Genomic DNA, 27,947 nt, shown 5'->3' with positions numbered 1-27,947 from the left:
AATCACCCCAATTCATGCTTCAGCATGAACTGTCCACTCCCAAGAACAGCTGTGAAAAATTAGTTTCTTCACTGCACCACAGCATGCAACAGTTATCAGGGTAACAAAGATCACACGGAACGACTAAAGAAACAACTCCCTTTTAGTGCCAGGCAGCAGATGCTTCTGCTGGCCATATGTGCAGCGATGGCAGCAGAGGTCCTCCTGGTCTCTACAGGGTTGCATCTGCTGCTGCTTCGTGTCCGTTGGGATGAAACACTACCTGGCACTTTCAGAAAACAAATGAGAATAGCTAAGCCTCCTGGAGAGCGTTTGTACTCTTGATGTTAGTTATTAGGGAAGAAGGCCAAGAACAGGAGCTGTTGGATGACACACAACACCTGCATCAGGCATCAGCCACTCTGGGTCTACCTGCATACAAAGGAGCATTTGGTTTGCTTCAGCAGTTCATCTGCAAGCGCTAACGGTGGAGCAGGAGGGAAACCCCAAGCCCCACGTACCCGACAATGCGCAAGACTCCGCTTTGTTTTATTCATCCTAATTCCAGTACTGCCAAAACCCATAAATTTCTTCCTGAACACTCTTAATGTGGAAAATATCCTCTATTTTGAAGAGCGCTCTGGGACTAAATTCAAAATGTGCTTCATGTGTGCAGCTATGCTGAAATTACTTTAAGCCTAGCCAGCTTCCCAGTTCCAATCTCATGGTCCTGCATATGTCTAGAAGCAACGCCTGGGAAGCTTGCTAAGATGTCCTCTCCTCCCACCACCAGATAAGGTTTCCCTGGGAGACTGAAGTTATCTTAATCTGAAGACAGTCAAACTCAATACTTCCCTCCCTTTTATTATTCTGTGAGCCAATGGTTAAAATTAAGACTTTCCAGGACATGCTTTTTTGTTTTCCAAGCAGGCTGCTTCCATGGACTGTTAATTACAGCCTATCTATCTCCATAAAAACTGCTGAAGAATGGCTCTTCTGAGCCTATACAGAACTTCTAATTACCCCCCAAGTATCAGATTGCGATGTTCCCTGGCTGGAAAACAACCTGGGCATGCTCCGCAACGGGCAACCCTACATCCTCCACTCCTTTGGGGCCACCCTTTGAGAGTGCTGCTTGGGGAGCAAAGCTTCAACATTTCAATTTTTTTTTTCTTCCCAGAGTATTTTTTGAAATGCTGTTGGAAAACTGAGATAGCCACCTCTCCCATCTTATTGCCATTTACTGGAAAAGATGCTCCTGAAGGGTTTTTTTTAGTTATATGACAAGTAAGAAACATATTTTAAGCTCAACTGAACAAGATCACCCTATCTCCTTCACTCACACAAAGGCATAAACCTCACCTTGAAGCCTAGAAACACGCAGAAGTCTCTTCTGACTTAAAAAAAGCTTTTACTTTAGTTTAAGTCTGTGATTAACCCTCTGAAACAGTGCTTTCCAGGGACACCACCGTCCTGCCACCACCACCCGTCATGCTGCGGCTCCTGCAAACCCTGCTGTTGATAGCAGTCAGTCCTGCAGAAGTCTGGGGAATCGGACAGGTCAACAACGCAACTTTACAAGATCCTCCTGCAGCGAGGGCTACTCGACCCCCGCAGTTTAAACTGCAGCTGACCTCCACACTAATGACGGATCGACAAAGCCATCTGCCCCCAGGGCTGGCGAGCCAGCTGCACGCACACCCAAGGTGATGCTGGCTTCAATTACTGCAGCTCCCAGAGCGCCGGGGAAATGCGGAACAGCAAACCCCATCTGCCGAGTCTCCAAAATGACGTCTATCTCGCAAGGACAACATAAAACAACGTAAAACTTGTGTTTTTGAGATCCATCCGTTGCATGGATCTCAAATGCAACGGCCAGAGATCCCTACTCAACCCCATCCCCTCTTGGTCTTCGAGAGGGGGCAAACCTTGCAGCACAGCCCGGATGCAAAAAACCTGCCAAGAACAGCCCCGGATCGGGATGACGAGTTCCCGACTAGTTCCACGCTGCAAATCATAGCAGAGGCATAACAAGCCACATCTCCAAGCACGGAAGTTACCAGCTTCGTCGCTTCTCTGCTGATAAAAGTGTAATCTCACATTGAAAGGTTAAGGAGTATTTATACTTAATCCTACATACCAAGCCTTGGCTTAAATTTTTTTTTTTTGCATCAGTATTTCTGAAAAACTGGTATCCATTAATATAGAAAGAACAAAAATACGCTACACAAAATGCACCTTCCTGCTTAAGAAGCTGACATTAAATTTGGCAAGCGATGAATACACAGCACAGTTCAATACCTGTAGTATTTAGGAAAGATCCACGTCCCAGCTGGAACAAAAAAATTGATATGTGCACAGCAAGATAATTTTAGGATATTTGTGGAGGAAAGCTGATGCCACAAGTTCTGGCTATTACATGTTGCACTGGCACAGGTCAATTAAAAAACAAATCTCAGTGCTGTAAATATTCACCACGTACAACAGCGATTTTCACAAAACGCCACTAATTCTTTGAGAAGCAAAGGCTGTTTTTTTGATTCCACAGTAATTGGAGAGAGATGGCTGATTCATCTAGGGGTAAAGCATCCACACCAAAACCTAAGTTTTCATTAGCACGCTGTTGTGGTAAGAAGCCATTTAATGTCACATGGGGTGGAGGCTGCAGTACAATTTCAAAAGCCTCTTGTGTCCCTTTTCCTGAGCGGGTTCAAGTCCCTTAATAAAGGATTAGATTATAATTTTAATAGCCTGTTCACAGGCTGTGTGGATTGAATGGATTTATCTTGTCGAGTTAACAGTCATCTTCCTGTCAGCTGCCTTGCCTACAGCAAAAAAAAAAAAAAAGAAAAAAGAAAAAAAGAAAAAAGCAACTCCCCCAAACCCTGGGGGGGTCTCAGCACTGGCCAGCCCGCATGTTTTTTGAGCAAGGATGTAACTTGGCTCTCCTCCTGAGACAGAAAATGCAGGGCAATGCTATAGCGTGGCCCTTCCCCGTGCTCCGTTGCATCACGGGAGAAGGGAGGTGGCCAAGAGAAAAATGCAAAGGATCCAGGAGATGTATTCACCCTTCTTATCTGCAAACACTGCAGAAAGCAAATGCGGTTATTAATAGCAGCTGCATTTTTAAGTGGCAAAACAGGACCGAGCTTTGCCCCAAACCTGACAGCAGCATGCTCTTTGCAGGAACCATCCCCAGTCCCGTAGCCAAAAAAAAAAAATAAAATGTTCGTCCCTGGGCGGTCTGAGAGCCTGCCCTTGCGATTCCCCACCTGCAAAAGGATCTCGGCATGGAGGAGGCTTTTCCTTTCAGCCGTCTCCCATTGAATCCAGGGAATGCGGCAAGCACGGAGCCAATCACAGCAGAAAGGATGGCTCGGGTCTGTGGATGGATTAACTGGAGAGCTGGGCTGGGTTGCTAAGCGAGGCACCTTTTCATGGCAGGGAGGCCCGTTTCAACAACGCTCGTACAGAGAAGCCGCATCCAGCATCCGCGCAGGGCCCTGCACGCACGCAGAAAGAGCCGCCGGAGAAACAAACAGCCCATCGGGAACAAGAAGATACAGCAGCGAAGGAGATAAAAGCTTCACAAGTCACACAGAGACAACCTCCCCCCAAATAAAACCTCCTCTGCCCAGAAGAACAGTGCCATCCATGGAGCTTTTGAAAGCTCTGTTTTTATCTACTGTGCTTCTCATTATCTTTAATTATTAAGTGTCACAGGAAAGCGGCTGCCTGCCTCCTGAAAGAGGGAAAACAAGAGACCTCGTAACTATTTCTGGGCTGTGCAACCCCTCCCCTGCCTTTATAAAGCGCCTTCACCACCATTGCCTCCCCCCTTCTGGCTTTTTACTGCTTTCTTTTTCCACGTATGTGTGGCCGCAGCCGTTACTAATAAACTTGAAATGATTTTTCACAACGGAGGCTTCCAAAGGACTAAGGGGTTTTGTTTCAAATCATTCCCAGATCAGCTGCGGAGAGCCTGAGCAAGAACAGGCATCGGCTGTCTCCGGCGTGTTCCTCCATGCAGCAGGAAGCAGGGGATAAAAGCAGGCGGTGTTGTAACTGGAACAGGGCATCCGCAGTGCTGCAGGAAAAGGGGGGCCAGGACGGGGACGAAGCACACGCTGGCGTTTAAGAAATGCAGAGTTATTTTAGCAACAGGCATTCCATATTGATGGCTTTCTGCGAATACCGCGGATTAACCGTATGCTTATGATTAAGGCATTTTATAGCACGATAAAAAAAAAACACCCCCCCCTAAATTTAGGGGTGCTTCCCCTCCCTGCAAATCTTACAGGCAGTGCTGTGTACTTCATGCATTGCTTTAATGCATTTGAAGTTTTACACAGTCTTCGCTCAACATCTTCTGTTTATAATGCTAGGAGGAGGGATAATCGCAAACACCTTATAATGATTAGTCTTCTGCTTTGAACTTTAATGATGGGCCTTTGGGAGTGTTTTAAGAATTTACTGAAAACATCGTAAACTTTAAAGCCAAAAAAGCCGCTATGCAATATTATTGATAGTCCAAAGATGAGTATTAAATTAAAAATAATACATATGAGAGCAGAACCTGGTTTACCAAAACAGCCAGAACGCATTAGTCAAATTGCATCACAGGATTTGTACAAAACGGCTAAAATGCACACATCAGCCTCAGGTTTGCTACAGATATTTAGAAGTCAGGGCAAACACAGCCCCCCCAAGACCCAGAGCCTGCTGTTTGCAGAGGCAATTCTCACCGCTCCGTCCCTAGCTTTGTCTCTGGCAATATTGCATCAGCCCCTCCTGCAGCCAGCAACGTCTCAGCGAGCCAAGCCAAAGCTAGCACGGGCTGCAGAATAGGCACGCGAGGACTTTTGCCCAAACAGCTTACAGACAAGAGCTGCTGGCCCGTGTTCATATCCTACAGGGGTGCAGGGCACCGATTAGCTCTAGAAGAAACGCAGTGATTAAGCGATTACCGCCTGCTACCCTGGAAGCTGCTGACCACAGCCCGATTGCAGCTTGTCTCTAAGCCAGCAAATACTGCACCAATACTTATAAATTAGACTCAAGTCTGATTACAGCATAGGGACAAGATTTTAACTAACCTTTTATTATGGGAAATTCTGAAGCCTTTGCTTTACTCTCTCAAGATCCTTTGAGACAAAGACTAACAGATGCTGCAGTTCCTAGAGGACTGTCTTTAATTTGTTTTTAACCCAAGCTAATGAATAGGTTTACTTATACTTTCACAAGAATCATTTCAGACTCAGAAAACATTAAACATTTGGAAAAGAACAAAGGTTCCCTATTTTAAAGAAACCTGAATTTTGCTGTAAATAACGGAAAGTTAGACCCAAAACAGGTCCTTCACAAAGGTATGAAATCATCCAGGTCTGACAGAAAGCTGAAGTCTACATCTGTGAAATGCGAATAGACAAGAGCATGGTACTGTGACCATGCCACTGGTCTGCTGTGAAGACTGTTCTAGCTGAGGCTGTACGTGAATGCATCAGAAATCAGAACAAAAACATCCTGTCACCCTCTCTAAGCCAAGCTCTGGTGCCACACGTGTGCTCTCCTCATTTTGCAGCAGAGCCTAATCTAGGGAGATGGCCGCCAGCTCCTAAACGATGGGCTGCTAATTCCACAGGTGACGAGATGGCCTGGGCTTGTCTTCTCAGTAGTTGCACACACCCAGAGCATGGCTACAAACACGCGCAAGCCCACAACAGATACTCTCTTCCCATACCCGTAGCACCAGCCATCTACTGACTTTGACAGAATAAAAGAAATTGAGCCAAAAGAGGAAACGGAGGAGTTGAGAAAGGCACAAGAAGATGCCAATGCAGCAGCTGGCAGAGCCGGGACGGGATAATCCCTTGGATGGACATTGTCCCGAACAAAGAACAAGACACAACTGACACAATGGCCTTTTGCTCTTTTGTATCCCCATGCCAAGATTCAAATTTGCTCCCCCTCTTCACACCTACCACGTCAACTCCTGTTTACGTCCCATATAGGAGTGCAGATCACCCAGGTAGGACTGGGTTAGTGTCACTAAGCCCCTTACAAAGGGGGACAGTGCACACAGGCATCCATCATTTCAGTCTTAGAAGCCAACAGTTGAGTTTCACATTATTCTTTGCACCGCAAGTGAGGACAGCCACCCAACCTCACCTCCCCAGCCCACCAGTGCTCCGTCATCCAAAAAAAAAAAAAAAAAAACCCCAAGAAAAAAGAGCAGGCAGTGCCAGGTCTTTGCTGACGGTGGGAAATTTTTCTTTGCCACAACATTGGTTAATTAGAGAGCTGGAAAGTGCCTGGTGACAGTGCCCTCTTTGTGCTGCTTATTTATTTATTTATTTTGAAGTACAGTACGAGCTTTTTGAGAGGCCTCATGTTTTCTCTGGCTCTGAACAAATGCCATCACCCAGCACAATCAGCAGCCTGATGGGAACAAAGGACGCTCGCGCTGCCGAACCCTGCATCGCATCCTGCTGGAAGTCGGGGAGGAGTGGGACAGGAATCCAGGGAGCGCATAACCAGGTGTCGGAAACACTACAGGGGTGCCTAGAAGAAGGTGTCTGTGTTCGGTTTAACACCTTGCATCGATAGGATAACGCAGGAATAAAGGCAGGCAAGCAGAGGACTAGGAAGTTTACGCCGGTTGGGACCCCGCTGGGAGACCCCCAAGAGCCTGCAGGTAGAAGGGAGAGATTTAGAGCGGCTTTTCCTTTGCTCCGTGCAGGCGCAGGAATGTGCATAGCCCCTGCAGAAAGAGGGGCTGGTAGCAGTCTCTGGCAAGCTGCAGCAGCCTGAGACAAAGAAGTGTTGGGACAAACAAAGCTCAGACAAGCCCTGGGAACGCAGATCCACATTCACGTTGCTCTATTGCTTTGCTGAAGTCAAGGAATTCAACTCCTGCTCCTACTTACGCTCTTCTGGATTTCTGATATTGAAGACCTCTATTTACAGAGATGCTGCACTAAGTTTTCCCATGCTTGTCACAGCTACAAGCTGTATTAAGTTACTACGGCTTCCCTTACAGCTTCAGTTCGCCCTTTGCAGCTGTTGGTAACAGCCGTGAGAACGGACCCAACTCTAACTTTGGACCGTTGGCTTGCAGGCAGTTTTCTCTATCTCTGCGAAGGGACTCACAGAGCGAGCAGATGATCTGGGCACCAAAAAGACATGACTCCCCTCGCCTCCAGACGCAAAGCCGTACCAAACTGCAACTCAGCTGCAAAACTAGGAACGAGTCCCAGGAATCCCAAGGCTGGCTACCGTGCCTGGTGCCAGCACACGCTCCCCACCAGCTCCTTCCACAAGCCCCACTCCCCAGAACAACGCTCAGAGCACTTCCAACCAAAGCCCTCATCTAACAGGAGCTGTTTTTCCCTAAAGCAACACCAGTTCCTTCCAAGTTGTGGTCAGATGTGACTCTGTGCTGATGTAGGCTTCCAGTGTGTTTTTTAGCTGCCTTGGGAAAGGAAAAAAGTTGTGCTGTCTAAAAACAGCCGTTTTCCTCTGGTGGAAGGCATGTATTTCAATGTGCTGGCATAGAACGGTAATTGCAATCAGGGTGCGAATCATTCACAAAAGTCCTTCATTACTTACTGTGGGATCTGTCCAGAGAGAGCACTTTGCACAGTCCTGGCAGGGAGCCCCGGGCGACCGGGGGTGTTGGCAGAAGTGGTCGTACCCGTTAATGGCAGCCCGGCAGAGGTAGCACATCTGAGCACCGCAACGGCAGGACATGCGGTTGCAACCCTCCGATTTAATTAGGCCAGCCCCACACTTGTGGCATTTTCTAATTCGGGCAGCTGTCATTTTCTCTTCTCTGCAACGCAAGAGGAGGGAGAAGAATTAGAGAAGGGGTGTTTGCAGTCACCAGCCCGCGGTAAAATTACTGTTACGCTATCCCAGCAATGCTTTAACCCCCTTTCCCCAGTGCACCTCTCCCCTTTCCCTTTCCTCCTACGCCATCCCCACGGTCCACTGCTGTTCCAAGGAGGTCTGGGCTCAGCTCCACTTGGAGCCAACCCATGACAACTCAAGAACAAATTAAGTGAAAGAAAGTCAATCACTGGCTGCATGCTGCAGACCCGATCCTGGTTTCCATGCGAGCCAAAACGCCGCAGCGCCAGGCTCTGGCTTGGGAGGAATTTAAGCCATAAGTCGAAGGGCCAAAGGGCACGTGGATGCTCGACTTGGCTGTGGAGAAATACAGCCCGGGACATAAAGTTCAGGAAAAGCAAACCCTTGGCTGTCATCTGCTAGCTAGTTTTATGTTTGCCTGTTGCTCCAGCTACAAAATTGCCACGACCACGTAGATATATATTTTTTTTTTCAACCCTGGCTGCTATGCTCCAGATCTATTTGGTTTTTGTTAAATTTAAATCAGTAACTGAAAAACAATCACATCTATCCCCACAGAGACTGGGCTTTCCCCCTTCTCTTAAGATTCCCTACATACATTTTCCAGAGGTTATTGCTTTAGGTTCAAGAGATGGGTTTTACTCTAATGGAGCACAAATGGGAATCCAGGACAAAGCACAGTCCCTGTCCCCAAGAGACATCCTGGCAGCGACACAGGCTCCAGTGCAAAGGCTCAGCTCACAGCAATACTATTTTGGCACAGAAATGAAGGAAAGCCTTGGTCATTTAATTAAAAGACTTAAGAATATAAGTTGTCATTCTAAGGGCCAATTTTCTGACCACTGGAGATCACGTTACAATTTAATTCACAACCTAGAAGTGAAATCTGATGACAGAAGAGTAAAAGAGACTGTGTTTTCATTGAGGGAAGCACAGTTCTCTGGCTGTGCCGATCTGACAGTGGGGAACGATTGTCCTTCGCCAGGCATCTCCACCCAACTACTTTAGCGGACCTGCAAAGTCAACATATGTTTGGGAGATGACAGGGAGGTATTTTTGAGGAGGATCACAGCAGCAAACCAGGCTACAGCACAGCCCCACAAACCACTCCACCAGCACAACCGGAGGAGCAGGGAACGGTGAGGTGGGAACTTCAGCTGCCTTGCAGCTACCCAAAGCTCCCACGCAGTTATACCTGGCATGACCCGCATCCAGGCATTTGGAGATACGCTAAGAATAGAGACCAAAAAAAGCCAACTTGAGACTGACTTTCCTCTGAGCTGCAGCTGCTCTTTCCTCCGCTACTCAACAGGATGCTGCTGATGCAGATTTTTTTTTTTTTGGAAACTTTGAGCAAGGCAGGAAGTTTGGCCTGAACTCCAGCTGTGCTTCCCTTCACTTACACAGGGTTTCAAAAGGAAGCTTTTATTGTATCAGGCAGCAAGACTCATCTCTCCACAGAACCGTTCCTGCTAAAGGTTTTGAAACTGACTTTTTTTTCCTTATTAGGGACACGACAACTCATTCCCCCTCCCTCTCACCCCTCTTTCCTACAGGAAAAGGAGTGGCAGAGAAAGTCATATCAAATCTGTAAAGATTTTGTTCTGAATTAGGGACTGCGGGATGAGCAAGCAACAGTCATTCAGCCTCCCAGTGGTGGAGCTTTCCAGCCTCTACTCATGCCAGACAGGCTCTAAATCAGAGGGGAAAGGATTGGGCAACGTGGGCAAGTCCCATTTGACTGCACTAGACATGCAGCTCCATGGATGAACGTTCCCTTATTTCCTAAAGGCAGAGGATTTTGTCATTTACTGTAGCAATGAGGGAGATCAAACTTCAAAAGATTTTAGGGAAACACTCAGGATTTACACATGCGTATTTCAAAATATGACTCCATCCGGTAACAATTCCTACAAACCGGTTAGAAACAGAGACAAGTTTCTGTAAGAAAACACATCCCCTCCCATGAAGCCAGAAAGTAGTAGCTGAGCAAACCACACGTTGTCTCCACTCTAGATTTTCAAAGGGTAATACCGACTTACTGTGACTCAATACACTTCTTTGCCTCTGTGCAACACCTCCCTTCTCCCCCCCACAAGCAACACTAACGGGGGTCTCTCACCTCCGAGAGGGACGAGGTGCCAGCCTGCGAGACAGCGGGCTAGCCAGAGGAACAGGCTGGGCTGGTGACAACTCTCCCACGTTCTCAAATTACTAGCTGGATCCGCTGCCAAGTTATCTTTCACAGAAAGAAATCCCATCCTGGGTGCCTTCTGACCCCTCAGCTTTGACGTCCCTAGGACCTCCCTGATGGAAGGCAGTGACACCCAGCAGAACTTTAGGGCTTCTCCTAGTCACAAGAACAGAAGGGTTTCTCACCCCCTCCACGCCAGCATGTATTGCCTAGTGTATTGCTATTACGAGTTCATCCACCCCCCCATTTTTGCCTGGTTGTGGAGTTTACTTACATGGACGTCCTGTATTTGATGTCATCCTTCTCAGCCAGCTGCTCGCAGGTGAGGTTCATGTGCTCCTTCCACAGCCCCTGGCACTTCCGACATGTTTCCTGAGGAGGATAACAAGAATTAAAGAAAGAGAAGACCCAGCACACCACTAACAGCATTAGGAATTGGAAAAATTCCCATGCCTTCCCCCACCACGCTGCAGGTTCTCAGTTGAGGACGGGGCTGGCAGTATGGTACAGAGGTCTGCAGGTCTGTTCTCCACCGAGAATGAGTCTCTCAATAACAGGAGCCAAGGGGTTTCCAAGGTACAAGAACCCAGGTACGCAATGAGTCCGTAAATCCTAGTTCCCCTAAAACTCATGGAGCAGCCACCAGGTTCACTGGTTACTTCCCCGAGGAGATTACAGAGATGAAAACATGGTGCTAAAGGACATCAAGTTCATCTGTTTCCTGACCAAAATCCTTCACCTTCATACAAAAGGCTTCTAATTCAGCAGGCGATGGAAACCTTGCAGCTGCATCAAAAACTCTGCTTCACCATGCATACGAGCAGATCCATATTATGCTTTGTAAAACCTCACAAAATAAGGTTAAAGCAGTTTATGTGAGTAAACAGATTAAAAAGGCAGGATGTGGACAAATGTCCATAAAACAGAGGTGGAATATGAACAAATATTTATTAATTTGACCAGAATAGCTGAACTAAACTTAGAGCAAGGGATTAAACTCTCCTGTTCTTGTAAACTCTTTAGCAAAGAGGCTCTAATCCAGGACTGGTAAAGCTGTGTGGAACAGGAGAGCTGTAGAGGTATTACTGGCAAGGGAACTTGGACTAACACTGGGGATAGAGTTGATTTTTTCAGTTGGTTGGCCAAAGAAAACACAATTTTGTTTTGGGTCAAACAAGAGATTTTCCTTTAATTTGAGGAAGATTAAAACACATCCAAATCAAACTTGGAAAAAGTACACGTTTTGCAATCCAACTGTTTCATCTTCAGCATGGCTGGGGCTCAGGCTTTCAAATCCAACTTTCTCCCCCTGGCAGGAAAACCCATACAGCTGTGAAGCATCCTCTTCCCCTCCACACCAAAGAAGGTCCCAAAAGAGCTTTGCCCAGCTCTGGTCGCACTACTAGCGAAAGAGGACAACTGCAGACACAGATCTTCTTTGATTGCATTACCTTCATTTTATTTTAACTAAGAAATCGGACATTTATACGAGATACGATAGAAGTAACTGCTTAAAGACACACGTAGGCAGCAACACGCTTTTGATCGCAAATCAGACAAACAGGATGAAGACCAAAGCTTCCAAGGAAGCCACCCCTAGGAGCGGGTGCAAAATGTTGACTTGTTTGTATTTCTGCTCGCTGGGAGATGCGTAACAGCTTGTGCTTTCATCTGGAGAATTAAAGGCTCCTCATCCTGGCTGGTAAGCCGGACATGTTTGCAGACTGCAGGGTAAGGGCTGTAGTAAGAGGAGAGCCAAGCGTGTGACTGTGTCCCAAAAGCTCAGCAGAGGATTTTGTGATCACTCACCTTGCAAATGCACCCTTTGGCAGACAGGCACTAGTTTTAAAGGGCAGTAAATGCCTTGGTTCTATTGATCCTCATGAATCATTCATCATACACTGCGTTTTCCTGCTAAAGCTGTTAAAACAGGCACCATTTTGTGTGCATTTGTTGGCAGGCCAGGCCTGGCTGTTATCAGCATGGGAGGATCAGACTTGGAGCCATTCACGTACCTCGATGAGGACCCACCTTTCTCTTTTATTCTCGACACCCGGCCACATGCCATTCCAAGATCAAAATTGCTGTAGTTTTTTTTTTCTTTTTTACATACATCAAGGGTTAAACACAGTCTTTGGAGCCCTGCCACACAGAACCACTTTCACACGCCAGCAACAAAGATTTAACAGCTTTTTGCCAGAAGGGTTGGCACACTTTCCAGCCAGGAGCCTACTATTCCCAATTACTTAACTCCAGGAGCCTCCTTCGCTGCCGAATTAGAAACGATGCCCTTCTGAAGCAGATGGTGCCGCTTATACTTTTGTACCAAGTCATTCCCTTTGCCTTTTGTTACTGCCACCATCCTTGCTTTGCACGCCGCAGCTATTTAAAAACAATGCTCTCCCTTGAGCTGAGGCTGCTGCTATTTGCCAAACAGTTGTCTCCTACAGCCGGGAAAAGGGATTCCTGCGCAGGCGAGGAGAAAGGGAAGAGGCACGGCAATGCAGATTCCCAAGCGCACTGGGATGGCAGGAGATAGGAGGTATCTGGTTCTTCGCGTTACCGTGACCACTGCACGGCGAGTGCCATCGCAGCTGAGCACATTTCTGGGATCCCTCCCAAGACGTGTTGGCCATGGAGAGCTGCAAACCCATGGGTGGCTCTGCCTGCCTGTTCCAATGCACCCCGTGAAGGAGATGTCCCCATGGCTTCCTAACTCCGAGTGTCACCTGGTGCTGCTTCTGACCAAGCCACGTCCTCTCCAAAACAGAGGCAGGGGAAAAATGGGCAATACACGTGCCATTAGCAGAACTCGCTGCGACTTCTCCCTTGTTCTATCCAAGACAATGGCACATTGTTGGCAGTTACAGGAACCCGTGTTGGAGCCCTTTGTGCAAAAGCAGGGAGAAAGCCCACAGTTCAGACAAAGGCAACTGCTCCAGAGCCATAACTGAGGTCGCGGCTCTTGCCCGAGAAAGGAAAAGTGACTTTGATTTTTACTCTTATTCGAATCCAACTCGCTTGGCTGCTGAGGGTTTTGTACATCTCACGTGATGACAATTCTGATCTCTACAATTTCCACAGGGGGTTCTTTTATTTTAGAAACAGCTTTTTGTTTGATAAAGAAACACGTTCTGCCATTACCATATTAATCAACCTAAACACACAGTAGGATGGCTGATTTTTTGCAACTAGCCTAGATTATTTCTATTGTAAGAGCAGCACTGGCACAAAGACTGGCTACCGCAATATAAGGCAGCGCCTAAACCCACACAAAGAAGGAACGAGTCCTTCCCAGCCCTAAAATCTTCCTCTCCAAACCTAACAGCCAAGAAGCAAGTCAGTCCACCAAAACCAAGACCCTGCCCAACTTCACCTTCAGCACCTTGTCCACTAGCAAACCCTGGCCTACTAGCGTAGGGGTACCTCACGTGGGAAAGCACGTTTTGTTTTAGTTTTAACAGCTTTTCAGTTAAAAGTCATAATTTCTGGATGGTGTGAACTCCATGTGTTTCTCCTGCCTTTCCCCAGCCCACTCCTCCTCGCAGGCAGGTACAGCTAACACAGCTCACGCTTTCGGTGCGAGGGGCGGCGTGTTTGCAGATGCCTTGGCATCAGCGAACGGCTCCAAACCAGGCACGGATGCAGGAGATTAAGTATCTGCTGCCTGTTACATCTGCCCGAGCTTGGCAGGCAGCCTGGGACAGTCCATTAATGTGTCGGGCTGGGACGGCGGAGAGGAGGATGTGATGGAGAGGGTGTTTAATCACACACTGTAATCTCCTCACTGTACATCTGTTAGAGGTAGTGGCTCCGTTTCCTCTCGCTGGCCGCCAGGAAGCAGCCGGGATTAACACAAACATGTTTGGGTTCAGGAGGATCCTTTGTTCCCAGGGTCAGCGGTGCGGATACGCAGCTTTCTGTGCTCAGGGCCAGCCTGGCTAAGGGCAGCCAGTTTGCTTTTAGCACAGGCATTGCAACCCTTAAACGTCCTTGTTAATTGTCCCAGCATCTAATGAAGGTAGAAGGGAGTGTTTTACAGGAGCCTACCACCTTCCTCAGCACTTCTACTGGTATTTCCAATGGATGCTACAGTTTTAAAACACAGCCTAAACTTCCTTTTTTCCCCACTCTGCTGTCTACTAAAAATAACTTTCCAAGGTCCAGCCCACATATTGGTGGGGGGAAAAACCCAAATAACCAACTTCTCCCTGCCAGTCTCCACGTCCTTCTGGCTACAGTCAGGCTGTTGGACGCGCTGCCGGCAATGCAGATGCACCAGCTTTCCTGGTTTCAACCCAAACAAATGCCACATGGACAAAAACATCAGATGATACACACAGATCACTGACCGACTGCCCACGGCATTCCTGCGTGCCCGCTTCTTCTGTAGGAGTTTATACGAAGCCATTTACCGATTGAGCAAGATGCAAAGGGAGGAGGGGAAGCTCAACTTAAACAACAGCAGGCGATGGACTGGGCTGTCATCACCGCCCTCCAGCTCTCAGTGGTGGCTCTGAGCGGAGTCCAGCGCTTGCCTTAGCTCTCCATATGCTGGTTAATTAAATCCTTTTGCCGCTGCGCTGTGCAACTCCCCGCGTCCCCCAGGAAGGGCGAGTTGCACACTCCAGCAATCTCTGCCGATCGCACGCACGGGGACATTTGCTGCTGCGCTCCCTGCTAGGAGTGAGAGGGACGTAAAACATACTGCGTATCCCCTCGATGCTCGCCGGGACGGAGCCCCAGTGATTGATTCTCTGCTTCTTCCTGCTTTTAGACACACAATAGCGCAGGCTAACCTCAAACAGGCCAAGTTTTACCCAAAAGCAGATGTGAATGCAATAGTCTTAGAATAGCACCTCAGGGCTAGTCCATACTGCGCTGGTTTAATTAAAGGGCTGCAATTCCCAACCAGACGAGTTAATGGGAAAACAAAGAACCACACAGTCTTCTTCCCCACAAAGCCTCCACTGTCCATAAAGCTGCACTGACCTTAACTAAAAATGGATGCAGAAGTAGCTAAATGAATGCAATCTTTAAGCAGGGATAAGCTCTCGTGAGCAAACTCCTTCAGGGCTGTTTCTGGGATTTCCTATAGATTAAGCTGGGATAAAGAGGCTATAATCCAGCCCAAGACAATCCATTTTGGTGAGAGACCCCTCTTTAGAGATGTATGAACACCCAGCGCAGGGATGTAGGACCTCAGCTCCGCAGGTACCCGACCGCCCAGTACAGAGAGCGCTCCTTCCAGCACGAACCGCTGCGACAGCTCTCCGGTTCCGGAGCCACCGGCATCGCTGCATTCAACAGGCGAGATGGGCAGCAAGTACCAACTCCCAACACTCAAAATCCACGCAGCGTGGAGAAACGAAAGCCGTGCCTCAGATGGGCGAGGGGGCAAGGAGCAAGGGGCTGGGAGGACATGGGTGCTGGGTGGGTTTGCTGCTCCCCCCGGGGAGCTGTGCCGGGTCCCCCAGCAAGGCTGTTCCCCGGGCAGCGCTGCCGCTCAGCGGCCGCCGGCCACACCGCAGCTCCGGGCCCCGGGACGGAAGGGAGGAGATGAGCAGCTAAGAGAAACCCAGGGAAAAAAAAAAAAAAACCCTGAAGTCTCCTCTCCTTAGCACAGCTATAATTTATTCTGGGAGGGGAGAGGTTGCGGGGAGAAATAAAGCTAAAGCAAAGGCACAAGCCTTGGACTGAGCTGTAAGAACGTGCCAGGGCGTAAACATCAATGGGGATCTGCGAGTGATGGGAGAGTTAAAGCTGGACAAGGAAAATATGCATTTATATCTGATGCCCACCAGGAGGGCTGGTTAAAGCTTTTGTGGCCATGTATTAAACCCCGTTACCAAAAACGATGACTGCAACCAACGCCTCCTGTTTTGCACATTCTTGCTAAATCCAGCATATTGTACTCCCTCCCCATCTTTAAGACACTGGAGATACGCAATGCCCTTTTGCTTCCAGAAACACACCGGCAGGCCAGTTCCCACAGAGGTTTGGGTCATCTGTGTTAGAATCCGAGAACCAGAAACACGTGGTAACTCCCACCCCACGCTTGCTTAAGTCAGTAGGACTATCTCGTATCTGTAATTCAGAAGTTCCCGAAACACATATACGAAACCAAAGCAAGCTCTTCCCCTCCCCAGAGCCTGACTTTAAAAGGCTAGATCAACTGCTGGTTTGGGTGCAGTGGTTAGAGACCTATAGAGCAAAAATATCTGCAGCTTCACACAAGAAGTGCTGCTCGGCATCAATATCACCCTACAGCTGGTCAGGAGTGGAAACTGCTATCACGAGAAATTGCTCACTGATCGCATGCTCACTTACCGTACTGTAATTGGAGCAAGAGAAACAGCTCTTTCACTGAAAAGGATCATGCTTTAATTTGAACTTGTACAAAACTTTAAAGAATTTTATTATTTGGGGTGGTTGGAAAGAAGTAGTTTTGTTTCAAAGCTACTTCCTCTCAAGCTCCAGAGATGTGAGGAATATATCAAAAGTTGCAGGCAGCAGGTCAGCTGCGTAAAGGAGCACTGGAGTATTTGCATCACACATTCATCTCACCAGGATCCCTTCTCCTAAACTGGGAAACAAGTGTTTCTCATAAGGATAAGCTCGCTCCCCCCCCCAAATAACACTTTTCAGAAGCTAGTCCCCTGCCCTGAGCAGACTGGTGTTGCACACAGCATCTCTCCAGCTCAGCCCACCGGGAAGTTTGGATATGGCCAGCGTGGACTGGCTTTGTGACCCACCCAGAGGTGGTCACCCACCAGCCTGAGTCAGCCTGCACTGCAGGTAGAGGAAACCATCGCTTGGTCACTTTATAAAGGCAGGTTAAATATAGTCTGTCACCTCACACCGAAGATGTCTACATCAGTATACCTGAGGTCATACTGCTCCTTCCCAGGACAGAAAGTTAAGAGAAATTCAGTACATGCTACTGGAAACACATCTGTAGTAGTTAACCACAGTTTTTAGATCTGTTGGACTGATTGCTATATGCCTTCCCAGCCAAGGTAAATAATTAAATACTAGCAGACGAGTTCAAAGCACTCAGCAGCTGACCCTCTTGCCTCTCCCCCCGGTGCAGATTGCCTTACCCCATTCAGCAGAGGAGATCTAAGAGGTTATCCATTTAATCCTACGCACAACCTCACACAAAAAGGGACGCTGCTTCCAAGAGCTGGAACTCTTAACTGATGAAATCTAGCAGGGCTAAACAACAGCGGCAGCAACTGTGGAACTGGTGGAAACAATAGAGACCTTAGGAGAGGAACAGATTTAGATTTCAAGACAAGCAATCTGATTTTTAAAGGATAACTCTGGAAGATTACTCAAGGGGTTGCACCCAACAACATCAAGAAGGTTAAGGTGTAACAAAAGCAAGGTATCTTATTTGCAGAGGTACCTGCTAACGATGCATTGTAAGACTGAGAGGAGGAACAATTACTGAAGTTAATTTTGAAACTTCCCTCTTACACCACCACATGATAAACAAATGCCCCCCCGTCACCCCGCCCCAGACAAATCCCTACCCAGGGCTTTCGGTGGCAGAAACTGGAGAAAGCCTCCTCCAGCCCTGTCCTATTTTTCTCGTGGTTCTCTCTCCCCATCGTCTCCCAGATTTTATTGTATTATGAAAGGATCACACGAGGAACTCTGTTACAGATGTCCTCTCCTCCATCAACAGTTGCGTGGAGACCCAGGTTTATGTAACACACCTACGACCACTTTTAATGAGTCTCTGCAATATGGCAATTTTGATGGTAATTTAGCAGCATTAACACACTTCATTTCCAATTTAGAGCCTTTTTAACTGTACTCTCTACCTAGAGCAGAAGTTAACACTCCAGGTCTGAGCGGAGAAGCTATGCTGGTAAATCGCTTTAGTCTAGGTACAAATACACCCTCAGAAACTGGGCAAGTACAGCTTCCTTTGCCAGGGAAATTAAACCCAAACGAGGGCAAACTCCAAAAGTAAGGCGCTCCTGGCTCTATACTGTCCATAGTAAAACACAAATAAATAAAAAATGTTGGGGAACTAGCAAGGATAAAGAAAAATGAAAGCAAAGTGATACCTGACCTCCTAAAAATCTCGGAAGTTCAGATGATTTGTTTTAACGCCTACGTGGTACAGAGTTACCTCTTACCTGCTGCTCCTGACAAGAGCTGTGTGCAGACGGTAAGAGGACAGCTTTGCAGCCCCTGCACCGAGCCACACAGCGCACAAGCCGCAGCAGCCAGCCTTGTAACTACAGTATTTATAGCTATAGTATTTACGGCAGATAAACTGGAAACGGCCCTCTGAACTGCTAACCTCCATCTTCCAAATTCGCCAATGTGACAGTGAGTCATCTGCAGCTCATTTGCTACGCTAAAATAAGCTAGTGGTAAAACCAAAGCCGATGGCCCGTACCAGCAGCCTGCTGAAACGTCCTGGTGAGAAAGAGCTCTGCGCGAGATTTTAAAAAGCCAAAACCACCGAGAAGTGCAGCGTGATGGAAGAGTTTACACCTGAAGTTCCAGTGCAGACACACACTGGATTTCACCGCATTTCCTCCAGCATCACAAAAGCTATTCAGACGCCTGTTCAAAATAATAAAAAAAAAAAAACAAAAAGATAGCAAGCGAGTATGCAGCAAAATAAAGCACAGTAAGGTACTGAAAACTAATCAGGGAAATAGATGTGCTGGCAACTCACTGATTCCTCTTTCAGAGCCCGCAGATGGCGTTTCCATTCCTTCCCGTACCTAAAGCACCCGTGAGCTCAGCCTAACTCCAACTGGGCCTGGGTTTCTGTTTGATGCAGAGGTGGCAAACAGGCCTCAAAACTGCAATTTGGGGGTGGTTTTTCAAGCCCTGCTAAGGCTGTTAGGCCCCACAGCTTCGGTAGATGCACCATGCCTGCCCAGGGCTGCAGGGAGCAGGGGGACACTGGGAAGGAAAGGCAGCGAGAAAAGTGACGTCCAAAACCATCGGGCAGAGGCTGCAGCGATCAAGAGCGTCTCTTACCTAAAGCATACCTTGCAATTGGGGAAAACACCAGCTTCAGCCCTTGTATGCTGTCACGTCCCCGTAGGTCACTGCACCAGCACCGTGTGAATGAATAGGGGTATTTCGCAGGCAGGACCATACCAGCCTTAAGGTTTTGAAATAACAGAGGAATGCCCAGTGCACACCCCGCAAACCCCCGCCAAGGAGCATGGCAGAGGGGATAGAGCGATCCGAGGCTAGTGTGCAAAGTGCCTGCTTACCCCCAGACCCGTCTAATCTTGACCAAAGCCGATCAGCCGCCTTAACTCCTGAGGGAGGACGGGCAGGTTAATAACAGTGGTGCTGCAATATCCTGCCAAACAAGGGTAACCCAGGGCACAGTTGTCTTCTAATTAGAAGAGTTGTTTAATCTGTAATTTAATTTTCATTTAAGTCATATAATCCCTTTCAATTAACTTTTTTTTTTTAAATATTCACAGAAACATCTGGGACTTGGAAACACTTTGGAATAAGAGGAAGACCACCTCGGATCTGTGGACATCGAAGCTAAACTGAGTTAGCAATTCCAAGGGAAGCCTCTCCACCTGCACCAGCTCTGAAACAAAAGCTGGTGATCCAGCAAGACAGACTCACTTCTGCACAATCACGTGAGGCCCGGCAAGAGGCAGGGAAAATGAGACCAAAAACACCTTGGACCCTGAAACATTTGTGAGGTCCCAGCGCCGTGCAGAAGACAGCCCATTGCAAGACAAGTGAGACGAGAAGAGCACGCTGCAACCCTTGGCATTGTGAAATCCCAAGGCAAGCAGTTCCCTTTCTGTTACGCTTACAAACACTGATCAGAAAGATCGGTTCCCCTCTTCTCCCCCTGCTTTAGTAGAGCACACAAGTTCAATTAAGCACACTGTTCAACTATTTGCATGGCATGACTTGTCTACAAACCAGAGATGTTGCAAGGCCATTTTCTGCAAAAGCAAAAAAAAAAAAAAAAAAAAAGAAAAAGAGAGGCACAAGGCACCTCATCTCCAGGGATCTGTTTGAGACCCAGCACTCATTCCCAAGTAGCAACAGTCATTTCTGCCATGACCCAACCACAACGGCAAAACAAACTGGAATATTTCATGTTGTATCGCTGACATCAGTTCAGTTTTGAGGGGAGAATCCTGGCCGGTTCAGGAGAAGAAAAGCCATCCTACCACCCCGGGCCATCGAGGAATGCTGCTCCTGGTGCAAGACCACTGGTCACCTTTACTGCACACAGACCATCTCCCTCCTTCTACACCCAAACAGTAAGAAAAAATTAAAAAGAACTGCACGTAGGGAGTGCTTTGGTATGGCTGAATGTAGGTAAGGATCAAGACTGGTGCTTTGGGGGTTACCTTATCAAAAGGGTGGATTATTAAGTTATGCTGTACATGCAGTTCCTCTGAAAGGATTAAGTACGATACCCTCAGAGGCCTACGAACCACAGACAAAAATGCAGAGTGTGGGATACCGAAAGATTAAATCAACAATTTTGGCAGCACAAGTGAAGTATTTAGAAACAGGCCTGGTTTCGGCCATTTCCCCAGCCCCAGAGCGGCTTACAGATCCTGTTCTCATTTTCCCGGGACCTCTATTGTAAAGACAAGGAGAGGAAGGAAAAAAAAAGTTTGATCACAAACACACCATCATTAAAGAGTTGAAGAATATGCGGATGCTACTGAAAACCATTCCCAAACTGCTTCCCCAACACGTGGGGAAGCGTTTAGCTCCTGCTGACACCAGTTAGTAACCCCGGGGAAGAAGCTTTCCATGGCAGCAAACCCCGCTGCCCTTCCTACAGTCAACCACCAAGGAACAGAGATCTTCAAAACACCCTTCTCCGAAAGAGAAGCCCCAACTGTACACGCGCTACTGGAAGCGGTGATCTAGCGAGGGGCGGCTGGAATTAAACACGAGATGCGTAATGTACTGAGATGGTTGTGCGAGCCCACGTCCACCACTCTCACTTCAAATCTCTGACTCATTTCTTCAAGTCGGGAAATAACAACCAGTTGGACCGTGGTCTTTCAGCTGCCTGCCAGAGGAAAGAACGGGGGAGCCCATAAATGAACCATTTTGTTCCGGTCAGCGACTACTGGAAGCAAAGGAGGCTCATGGACAGTCCGGGAACATCACAACAGACTCTCTTAACCAGTTATCCCCCCCCCCCCGCCCCCAATTTCAGAGCTCAAGTGCTGAATAAGAACCAGAACTAAAGCGGCAGCCAACAGGTTTTGCAGGGAAGAAACACGAACTGTACCACTTAAAAATCGAGCAATTTAACTGATTGCCAAACAATCCATTTGCATTAACATCGCGAAACAGGATATGAAGCACTTTGTAGCAAGAAACAGGAGATTCACTTTATTAGAAAAATACTTTTAAGGTTCAAATTCATCGAACCATTTGCAGCCACGCATGATTTGTAAAAGACATTACTGGCTGACAATGCTGGCTTTTGGCTTACCAACACCATCCGCAATTACCACCTAGAGGGACATTACCTCTTCTCAGCTAATGAGTGAAGCCAGTGCCAAGTGTCAGGCACAAAGACCACATTAAATGCTGTAGAAAATGCCTCTTTAGGGTCCAGGGAGAAAACTATTCCGAGACATCCCTGTAAGAGACCAAGACATTTGGCTTGGCATGAAGGACTAAAGGTGATTGTCAAAAAGAAGTGGGTATTGTCTTCCTGTGGTTACCTAGATTTAATCAGAGTTATCTAGACTCAATCAGACTATCTGAAAACCATCCTGGGTTTGGGCCAGATCAACTACTCCCCATGAAATTAAGGAGAGTCACAATTCCTAATTGCTGTCTTAAGCAACAGGACTGAAAACCTAAGGCACCCCTCAAGCAAACAAAACCAGCACCTCCGGGTAGATGTTGTAACTGGGTTTATTTTAGCCTAGAATTTACTATGTCGCAAATCACATCCCCACCCATGGGGAGCTGGTAAGACCAGCCCCCTTCCCCTGCCCGACTTCTCGCTTCCACTTCTGACCCAGGATTTTATTGCAAAGAGAAACCAGCATTATTGGCCATAAAAGGAAAAGACCCATCTGTCACATTTCTGCAGAGGGGAGTCAACGAGGAGGAACTTCAGCGACTTCCTTAAAACTCCGGAAACACCAGAGGCCACCACCGTCCCCCCCATAAGGATTAAAGGGTTTTTCTCCTGCTTCCGTCAGGGATGCACATGGGCAACGACACCAGACCGTGGAGGAGCACAGATGTCTCATTTTAAGGGAAGACAAAAGAGGAGGGAAACAAAAAAAAGACAGCAGCAAACAGGCAGAGTCGGGCAGTGTTTGGGGAGCTCTGCCCTGGGCTCCCGTGCGTGGTCCGGGAAGCCTCTGCGAGGGCACCTCATATGCACCATCCACCGTTTTACCAGGTGACCCAACATACTCCTTTCCACACAACCCGAGTTACGCATCTGCTGGAAAACTATGTTAAACAAGCTGAGAGTTTCATTTAAATCAGGAATGCATTTGCCCTTTTAGTTAGTGCATGTTTATGTTTGCTTAACAAACCCCTAAGTTTCTTCCATCGGATACTATTCCGAATTCCTGAGCTTAAATGCAGACACGCTCAATCCAAAAATAAGAGCAGTCAGAAGCGATTTTATTCAGGAACAGTAGCTTTGCTTTTATGCCTTTTTTTATTTTAAAATGCAAAAGTATTCTCTTACCTTTACACCATTAAACACAGGCATAGTTAAACCCACTTACGGAAAGATGAAGGCCAAACGGCCCTGCACTTAAAATCACTCACCGATTGCCATCAGTGCTGTACACCCTGCATTTCAGATGCATCGACAGCAAAAGCTGACAGGAGAATTTCATTTTTTTGTGTGGCACTAGTTTCACTTTCAGAATCACATAAAACAATGCAGCAGTGTTGGGTGGAAACCACAAAACTGATTACGACTCCAGAATTAAAAACGAAGCCGAGCTTCAGTTTGTCAAGTCTTATTAAGGGAGATGATGTCTGCACAACGGCATCTGGGGAGGAAAGTCAGCGTAATGCTCATAGGGCACGTTAAGATCCCAAGACATCATCTAGTGTAGTTTTTTGGGAGGAGGTTGCTATTACTGAGAAAACTACCTAGTTGGAGCTTTATCTTGAAAAGGCATTTTGGAGAAAGTGAAAGCATCATCGTTTCATACTCACTATGTCTCCGAGTTTCTTCCCCACTGTGCTTCCCACACGCACGAGACTTGTGGTGCATCCCTCCTCCCCAGCATCAGCCTCTCAAACCAGAAGACTTTGAGCAAGAAGGGAGCCAGACAACGCTACAAGATCTGCAACCTTCCCCTTTATACCGAAGGAAATATTGCTCTGTCCCATGCCAGACCTTAGGACAAGCTGCTTCACTCCGTGTAACTCCCAAACATCACCAATTGCTCTCCAGCAAAAGTCCCCCCTGCACAGCACCCAAAAGCACTTCCAGTGTTTATCTTGAATTTTGTTTAGCCTTGTTCAGGCGCATAAGCTTAACTTTTGGTAACGCACGCACACACACACTACAACCGAGCACCTTTGTGAAATGGTTTGGTGTGTTAGATGCTGCCTGGCAGCCACAGTGAGCAGCTGTTGAGACCCTCAACCCTCACCCCGATCCCGCTTTTTTTAAAAATATATATATAAACACTACTACCTGACTTTCCAAAGAGGATATACTATAACAGAAAACCCACAAAAACGTCACTTTTTGGTTTTGGCCACCAATCTGGAACCTCTCCCTTCTTTTCAGAACAAGCCTGAAAAACACCTTGTCTTACGGAACAGCCTCGTTACAGGACAGGCAAACAGAAGAAAGTTAGTCTCCCCGAGACACAATAAACCACCAAAATTAAATATGGATCAGATAGACATCAGACAGCTTCAGGCTGCAAGGTTTCTTTGGGTGCATTGTTCAAAACACATTCTTCTTAAATCAGATCTTCACCACCCACTAAGTGTTTGGCCGGTTGTGGGTCCCACTCCTAAACCTGCTGCTGATGTCCCTTTGTAAGCAAGCCAGTGGGCTACGTTAGCTGCCCCAACAACTTCCAAAGCCAATTTATTTTATGAAGTAAGAGCCTCAGCACACATACTCAGAGGAAAAAAAGAAAAAAAAAAAGCAGTAAAATGAGGTGTTGTACCTGTTTTCAGATGCAAAGCATCACAGGACTTTTTTGACATGAGGCTGCTAAAAATAAGTCATCCTTAAAAAGTCCTGTTATTTTTATACAGTCACAAGGATCACTGGATTGCTTCTAATTATCCCATCCTTCCTTGGAATTTCTATTTGTGCTTAACAAGACACAACAGGCTGCCTCACCAGTGCAACCATCACACATCTTGAATTACAGGCAACTGGCTAAGTTTAGTTTCTCCTTGCGAACAATTTTGGGAGAACAACAGTTTAAAAAAGCCTGTTTTAATCTGGTCTTTGGAGTCTATGTTAAAAAGGGACAAGCTTACAGTTAGGTGCCAGATCAAAGTAGAAACAGATCTTACACTGGCCATGCTTGAAAACAAAACCAATCTCTAGCAGGGATTCACAGCAGGGTTAGAAGTGTTCCACCTAAACAGGATCAACAAGGAGATTCCTAAAAAGCCCCTAGAGCAGGACTAGGTCTACTGGACTTCACTGTCTTGCCTTCACTTGGACTTCACTGTCATCCTCACTGCTTCTGGCTTCCAGGGGACATTTACTTTCCCCCAGACAGTGTAACACGGAGGAATCTGCTCTAGGCACAAGAGAAACATAAATAGTTAGCCATCTGCACTGCGCCTGATGTACCGGACTGGCAGCTGTATCTTCACTGGTAAGCATGCTATCAGTGCGCAGTCCCTACTCTCCCAGTATCTCCCATGGTACGAGTCAGCAGTCAGCTATCACTGGAACTCATTACTGCATGTCCAAATATTTGCATAGAAAACTTGCTGGACGCTTACTCATAGGATGCCTGGCTCTTGCATGATCTTCTTAATGCTCCCTCAACACCCTAAGGGGAAGAACATTTCCAGAATTAACACCTACAGCCCCACGTTTTTCTAGCAAGCCACATCTACTTGAAGCTAGAATTCCCACCGTATTTCAACTACTATTATTTTACACTACTTTTTTTTTTTTCCTCCTTTGAAAAACGTGATGCTTTTATCTGAAGAGTCATCCATTGCAATTTGTATTGTCACAGCAACACAACTCCCTCCCCTGCCCCAAACCCCATCCCCGAGGCTCATTGTGTTCGTTACCAGACAGGCACACAGCACGCTGCATACAGATGAACGGCGCCTCTCAAAGTGGTCTCAGGCCTCCTCTCCCTGCAGCTGTACCGACACAGCTCCTGCTACGGGGTATAGTCACAACAGTAGAAGGGAGGGAGTCTTACTAAGTCAAATTTCTCTATTGAGACAAAGAAATAAGCTTTATTAGTACAAGGCATTTTTGTAGCATGTACATCTATACTGGTTAAAACAAAGAGACCAGGTTCATAACCAGTCTGAGCAAAACAAGAAGAAAAAAATAATATTTAGAGCAGGTGTAAGAGTTTTGCTAAGGCAGCTTGGACATGCTGGTAAATAAAAAGGGGAAGATCGCTCCACAAAGGAGCGTACTCAAGAACAGGGCTCTGGAGCCCTCTTACGGCAGCTTGCTCTCAGCTTCCTTGGAGCAAAATCCCACGTATGCCTCATAGTATCTCTGTGCAGACAAGGATGCAATGCCATTGAGATAGGGTGGGAAAGAACATCATCTGGCTGGGACTGAGCCTTGATAACACAAACGTTAAAACCCCACACTTCCAGCTACTTGACTGCTCCCGATGAACGTGCAAAGACTGGACAACCCCCATGTTTAAAGGGGGTGACAGAAGACACCAAGACCAACCTCCTCCAAAGCTAAAGTGTTGCTTTAGCTGTAGAAATGCATGAGGGGTGCTAAGGAAATTACTAAATCTACTGCTCCAGTACCAACAACCGCTCCACAGGGATGTCAGGCTGTCCAGTGCCATGCAGGAAGGCCAGACTGGTTTCATACCAATCCCTTCTTCACTTCTCCAGGCCAGTAAGGTCCAACAGAGCCACAGAGCTCAGTTATAGACAGGTCAAAAAAATCTCTGCCCAGCACTCAGGGAGCACAGGGTGAGGAGGCAGCTTGCCAGGAAGAACATGGCTGCTAGGCACTGAAGGGGTTACAAAGATTCAGCAGCAAGGAAATATTTATGGAGGAAAGATGCTGAGCTGTGCATGTTTCCCAGGCTGGAGATGGTTTTAATTTACCTCTTGCAAAGGCTGTGATTATTTGCTGCTGCTTTTTGTTGAAAGCAACTATTTCAGGCTCACTTGCTCCCTCTGGTGTCACAGCTCTGCAGCTGATTCAGAATAAAACCACTCCCCAAACCCACACAAACTACAAGGAATCCTGGTGTCGTGTCCCCCCCTCCTCTGGGAAAGAGGGGGTGATATTTATAAGCATTAGCAATTACCACAGTCTTGCCAGGCACAAAGCATTCTTTGACTACCGACATTACAAGTATCTCCTGGAGTTTAGAGCTACAGTCAGAGTCTCCTTCTTTTCCAGCTCTCCCCTTCAGAGTCTGGTTTCTGCCGGACTTTACCACACTCCTCACTAGGTCTTCCTCCACAGCAGCTCCCGAGTACATGGTTCTGGTCAGTGGTGGCATGCTGCTATTAAAATCTTAGTTTAGATCTTTTTATGAGCACAGGGATTTTAAAGCTAGGAGAGTACCCTCATCATTAGCTAGACTGGAGTTTGGCACCTGATCACCCTGGGACCAGCTCTACTCTGGGGGAGGAAGCCATGCCCCGTTAGCCCCCTCACATCACTCCCCAAACTGCAGAAACCTGCACAGCCCCACTGACAAAAAAGAAGCAGTCTTCTCCATGATTAAAACTATCACCTCCCATCCAATACTGCCTGCCCAGGCATTTATTAGATGCCACCTTGCTGTATAGCTCTTTTGCCTCTTTCTTCCAGCCTCAGGCTGCTTCTCCTTTGCTTTGCCTTAGTGTTTCTTCTCCTTTACTCTCATCACTGAGTTGCTGTATGATGCTGCTATAGCACTGGGGGCAACTGAGACACTGGTTCTTGTCCCCCCCCTTTTTCCTTTGTGAGCTGCAGCTGCTCCTCTCCCCATCCCTACCTGGGGGATGCTACCCACAGAGGCTGCCCAGCCCCTGCATCCCCCCCTGCACGCTCACAGGCACAGCAGTGGCATCGGCTGCCCCACACCTCTTCCCCAAGCCAGCAGCAGCAGCTTACCCAGCCTGGCAGAATCCCTTCTCAGCCCACGTGAGCAAGGTTTCCAAGCTCTCCTCGTAATGCATCTACCCCACTTCGCATTCTCGGATTAATACGTACCTTGAAGGGAACCATAAATATTTGCCTGGATTTTCTGTTAATCTTGCTATGACATAGCTATTAGGATTACTGGAGTGCGGGTTGATAAGCAATGGGGTGGAGTGCTGGAGTGTTTCAGGAGATGACAGTAACATCTCACTGTATTTTACTGATGTGGATGCTTTGGTGACCTGTGCTAATCCACTTGGAAAATTACTATGAAAGAATAAAGAGTCTTAAAATATGAAGCAGGAGGTGGAGTGCTGCAAAGAGGAGTTTATTTCCAGACCAGCCTTTTCTAAGCATATGCATAAACATCTGTATTCAACGCTAAGTGGAGTCACAGACAGAAACACGCAGAGAAGAACCCAGAGCAGGACCTTCCCGCACGCCCACATCCACGTGCATCGGTTCCATAGCAGGAGAAATCGAGGAACCCTAGTTTATAGCGTAAGATTTCTCTCAGTATATACGTACAGAAACAACTCCCTTCAGCCTGGAACAATGGCCGTTTAACAAACCACCGTG

At 47.3% G+C, this 27,947-nt stretch overlaps 1 protein-coding gene and 1 long non-coding RNA gene across 5 annotated transcripts in view; both read right to left on the bottom strand.

Annotated features, from left to right (window-relative positions):
- Nucleotides 1–27,947, bottom strand: part of RNF216 (ring finger protein 216) — an 84,959-nt gene that overhangs the window by 5,238 nt on the left and 51,774 nt on the right. For all 4 annotated transcript variants that reach the window (XM_075515626.1, XM_075515627.1, XM_075515628.1 and 1 more), the window contains 2 exons: nucleotides 10,317–10,414; nucleotides 7,588–7,810 (listed from right to left, as the gene is read on the bottom strand). In XM_075515626.1, the coding sequence (XP_075371741.1) occupies nucleotides 7,588–7,810; nucleotides 10,317–10,414 (321 nt within the window). The remainder of the gene's footprint in view (nucleotides 1–7,587; nucleotides 7,811–10,316; nucleotides 10,415–27,947) is intronic.
- On the bottom strand, nucleotides 22,842–27,405 carry LOC142416269 (uncharacterized). Its single transcript, XR_012777679.1, has 3 exons — nucleotides 27,342–27,405; nucleotides 25,313–25,463; nucleotides 22,842–25,062 (listed from the first exon to the last, which is right to left on the bottom strand). It is a non-coding gene; the product is annotated as an uncharacterized LOC142416269 (long non-coding RNA).

This window comes from Mycteria americana, chromosome 12, assembly GCF_035582795.1.
Source record: "Mycteria americana isolate JAX WOST 10 ecotype Jacksonville Zoo and Gardens chromosome 12, USCA_MyAme_1.0, whole genome shotgun sequence".
NCBI classification, from domain to species: domain Eukaryota; kingdom Metazoa; phylum Chordata; class Aves; order Ciconiiformes; family Ciconiidae; genus Mycteria; species Mycteria americana.
This window is presented reverse-complemented; position numbering and strand designations above follow the sequence as displayed.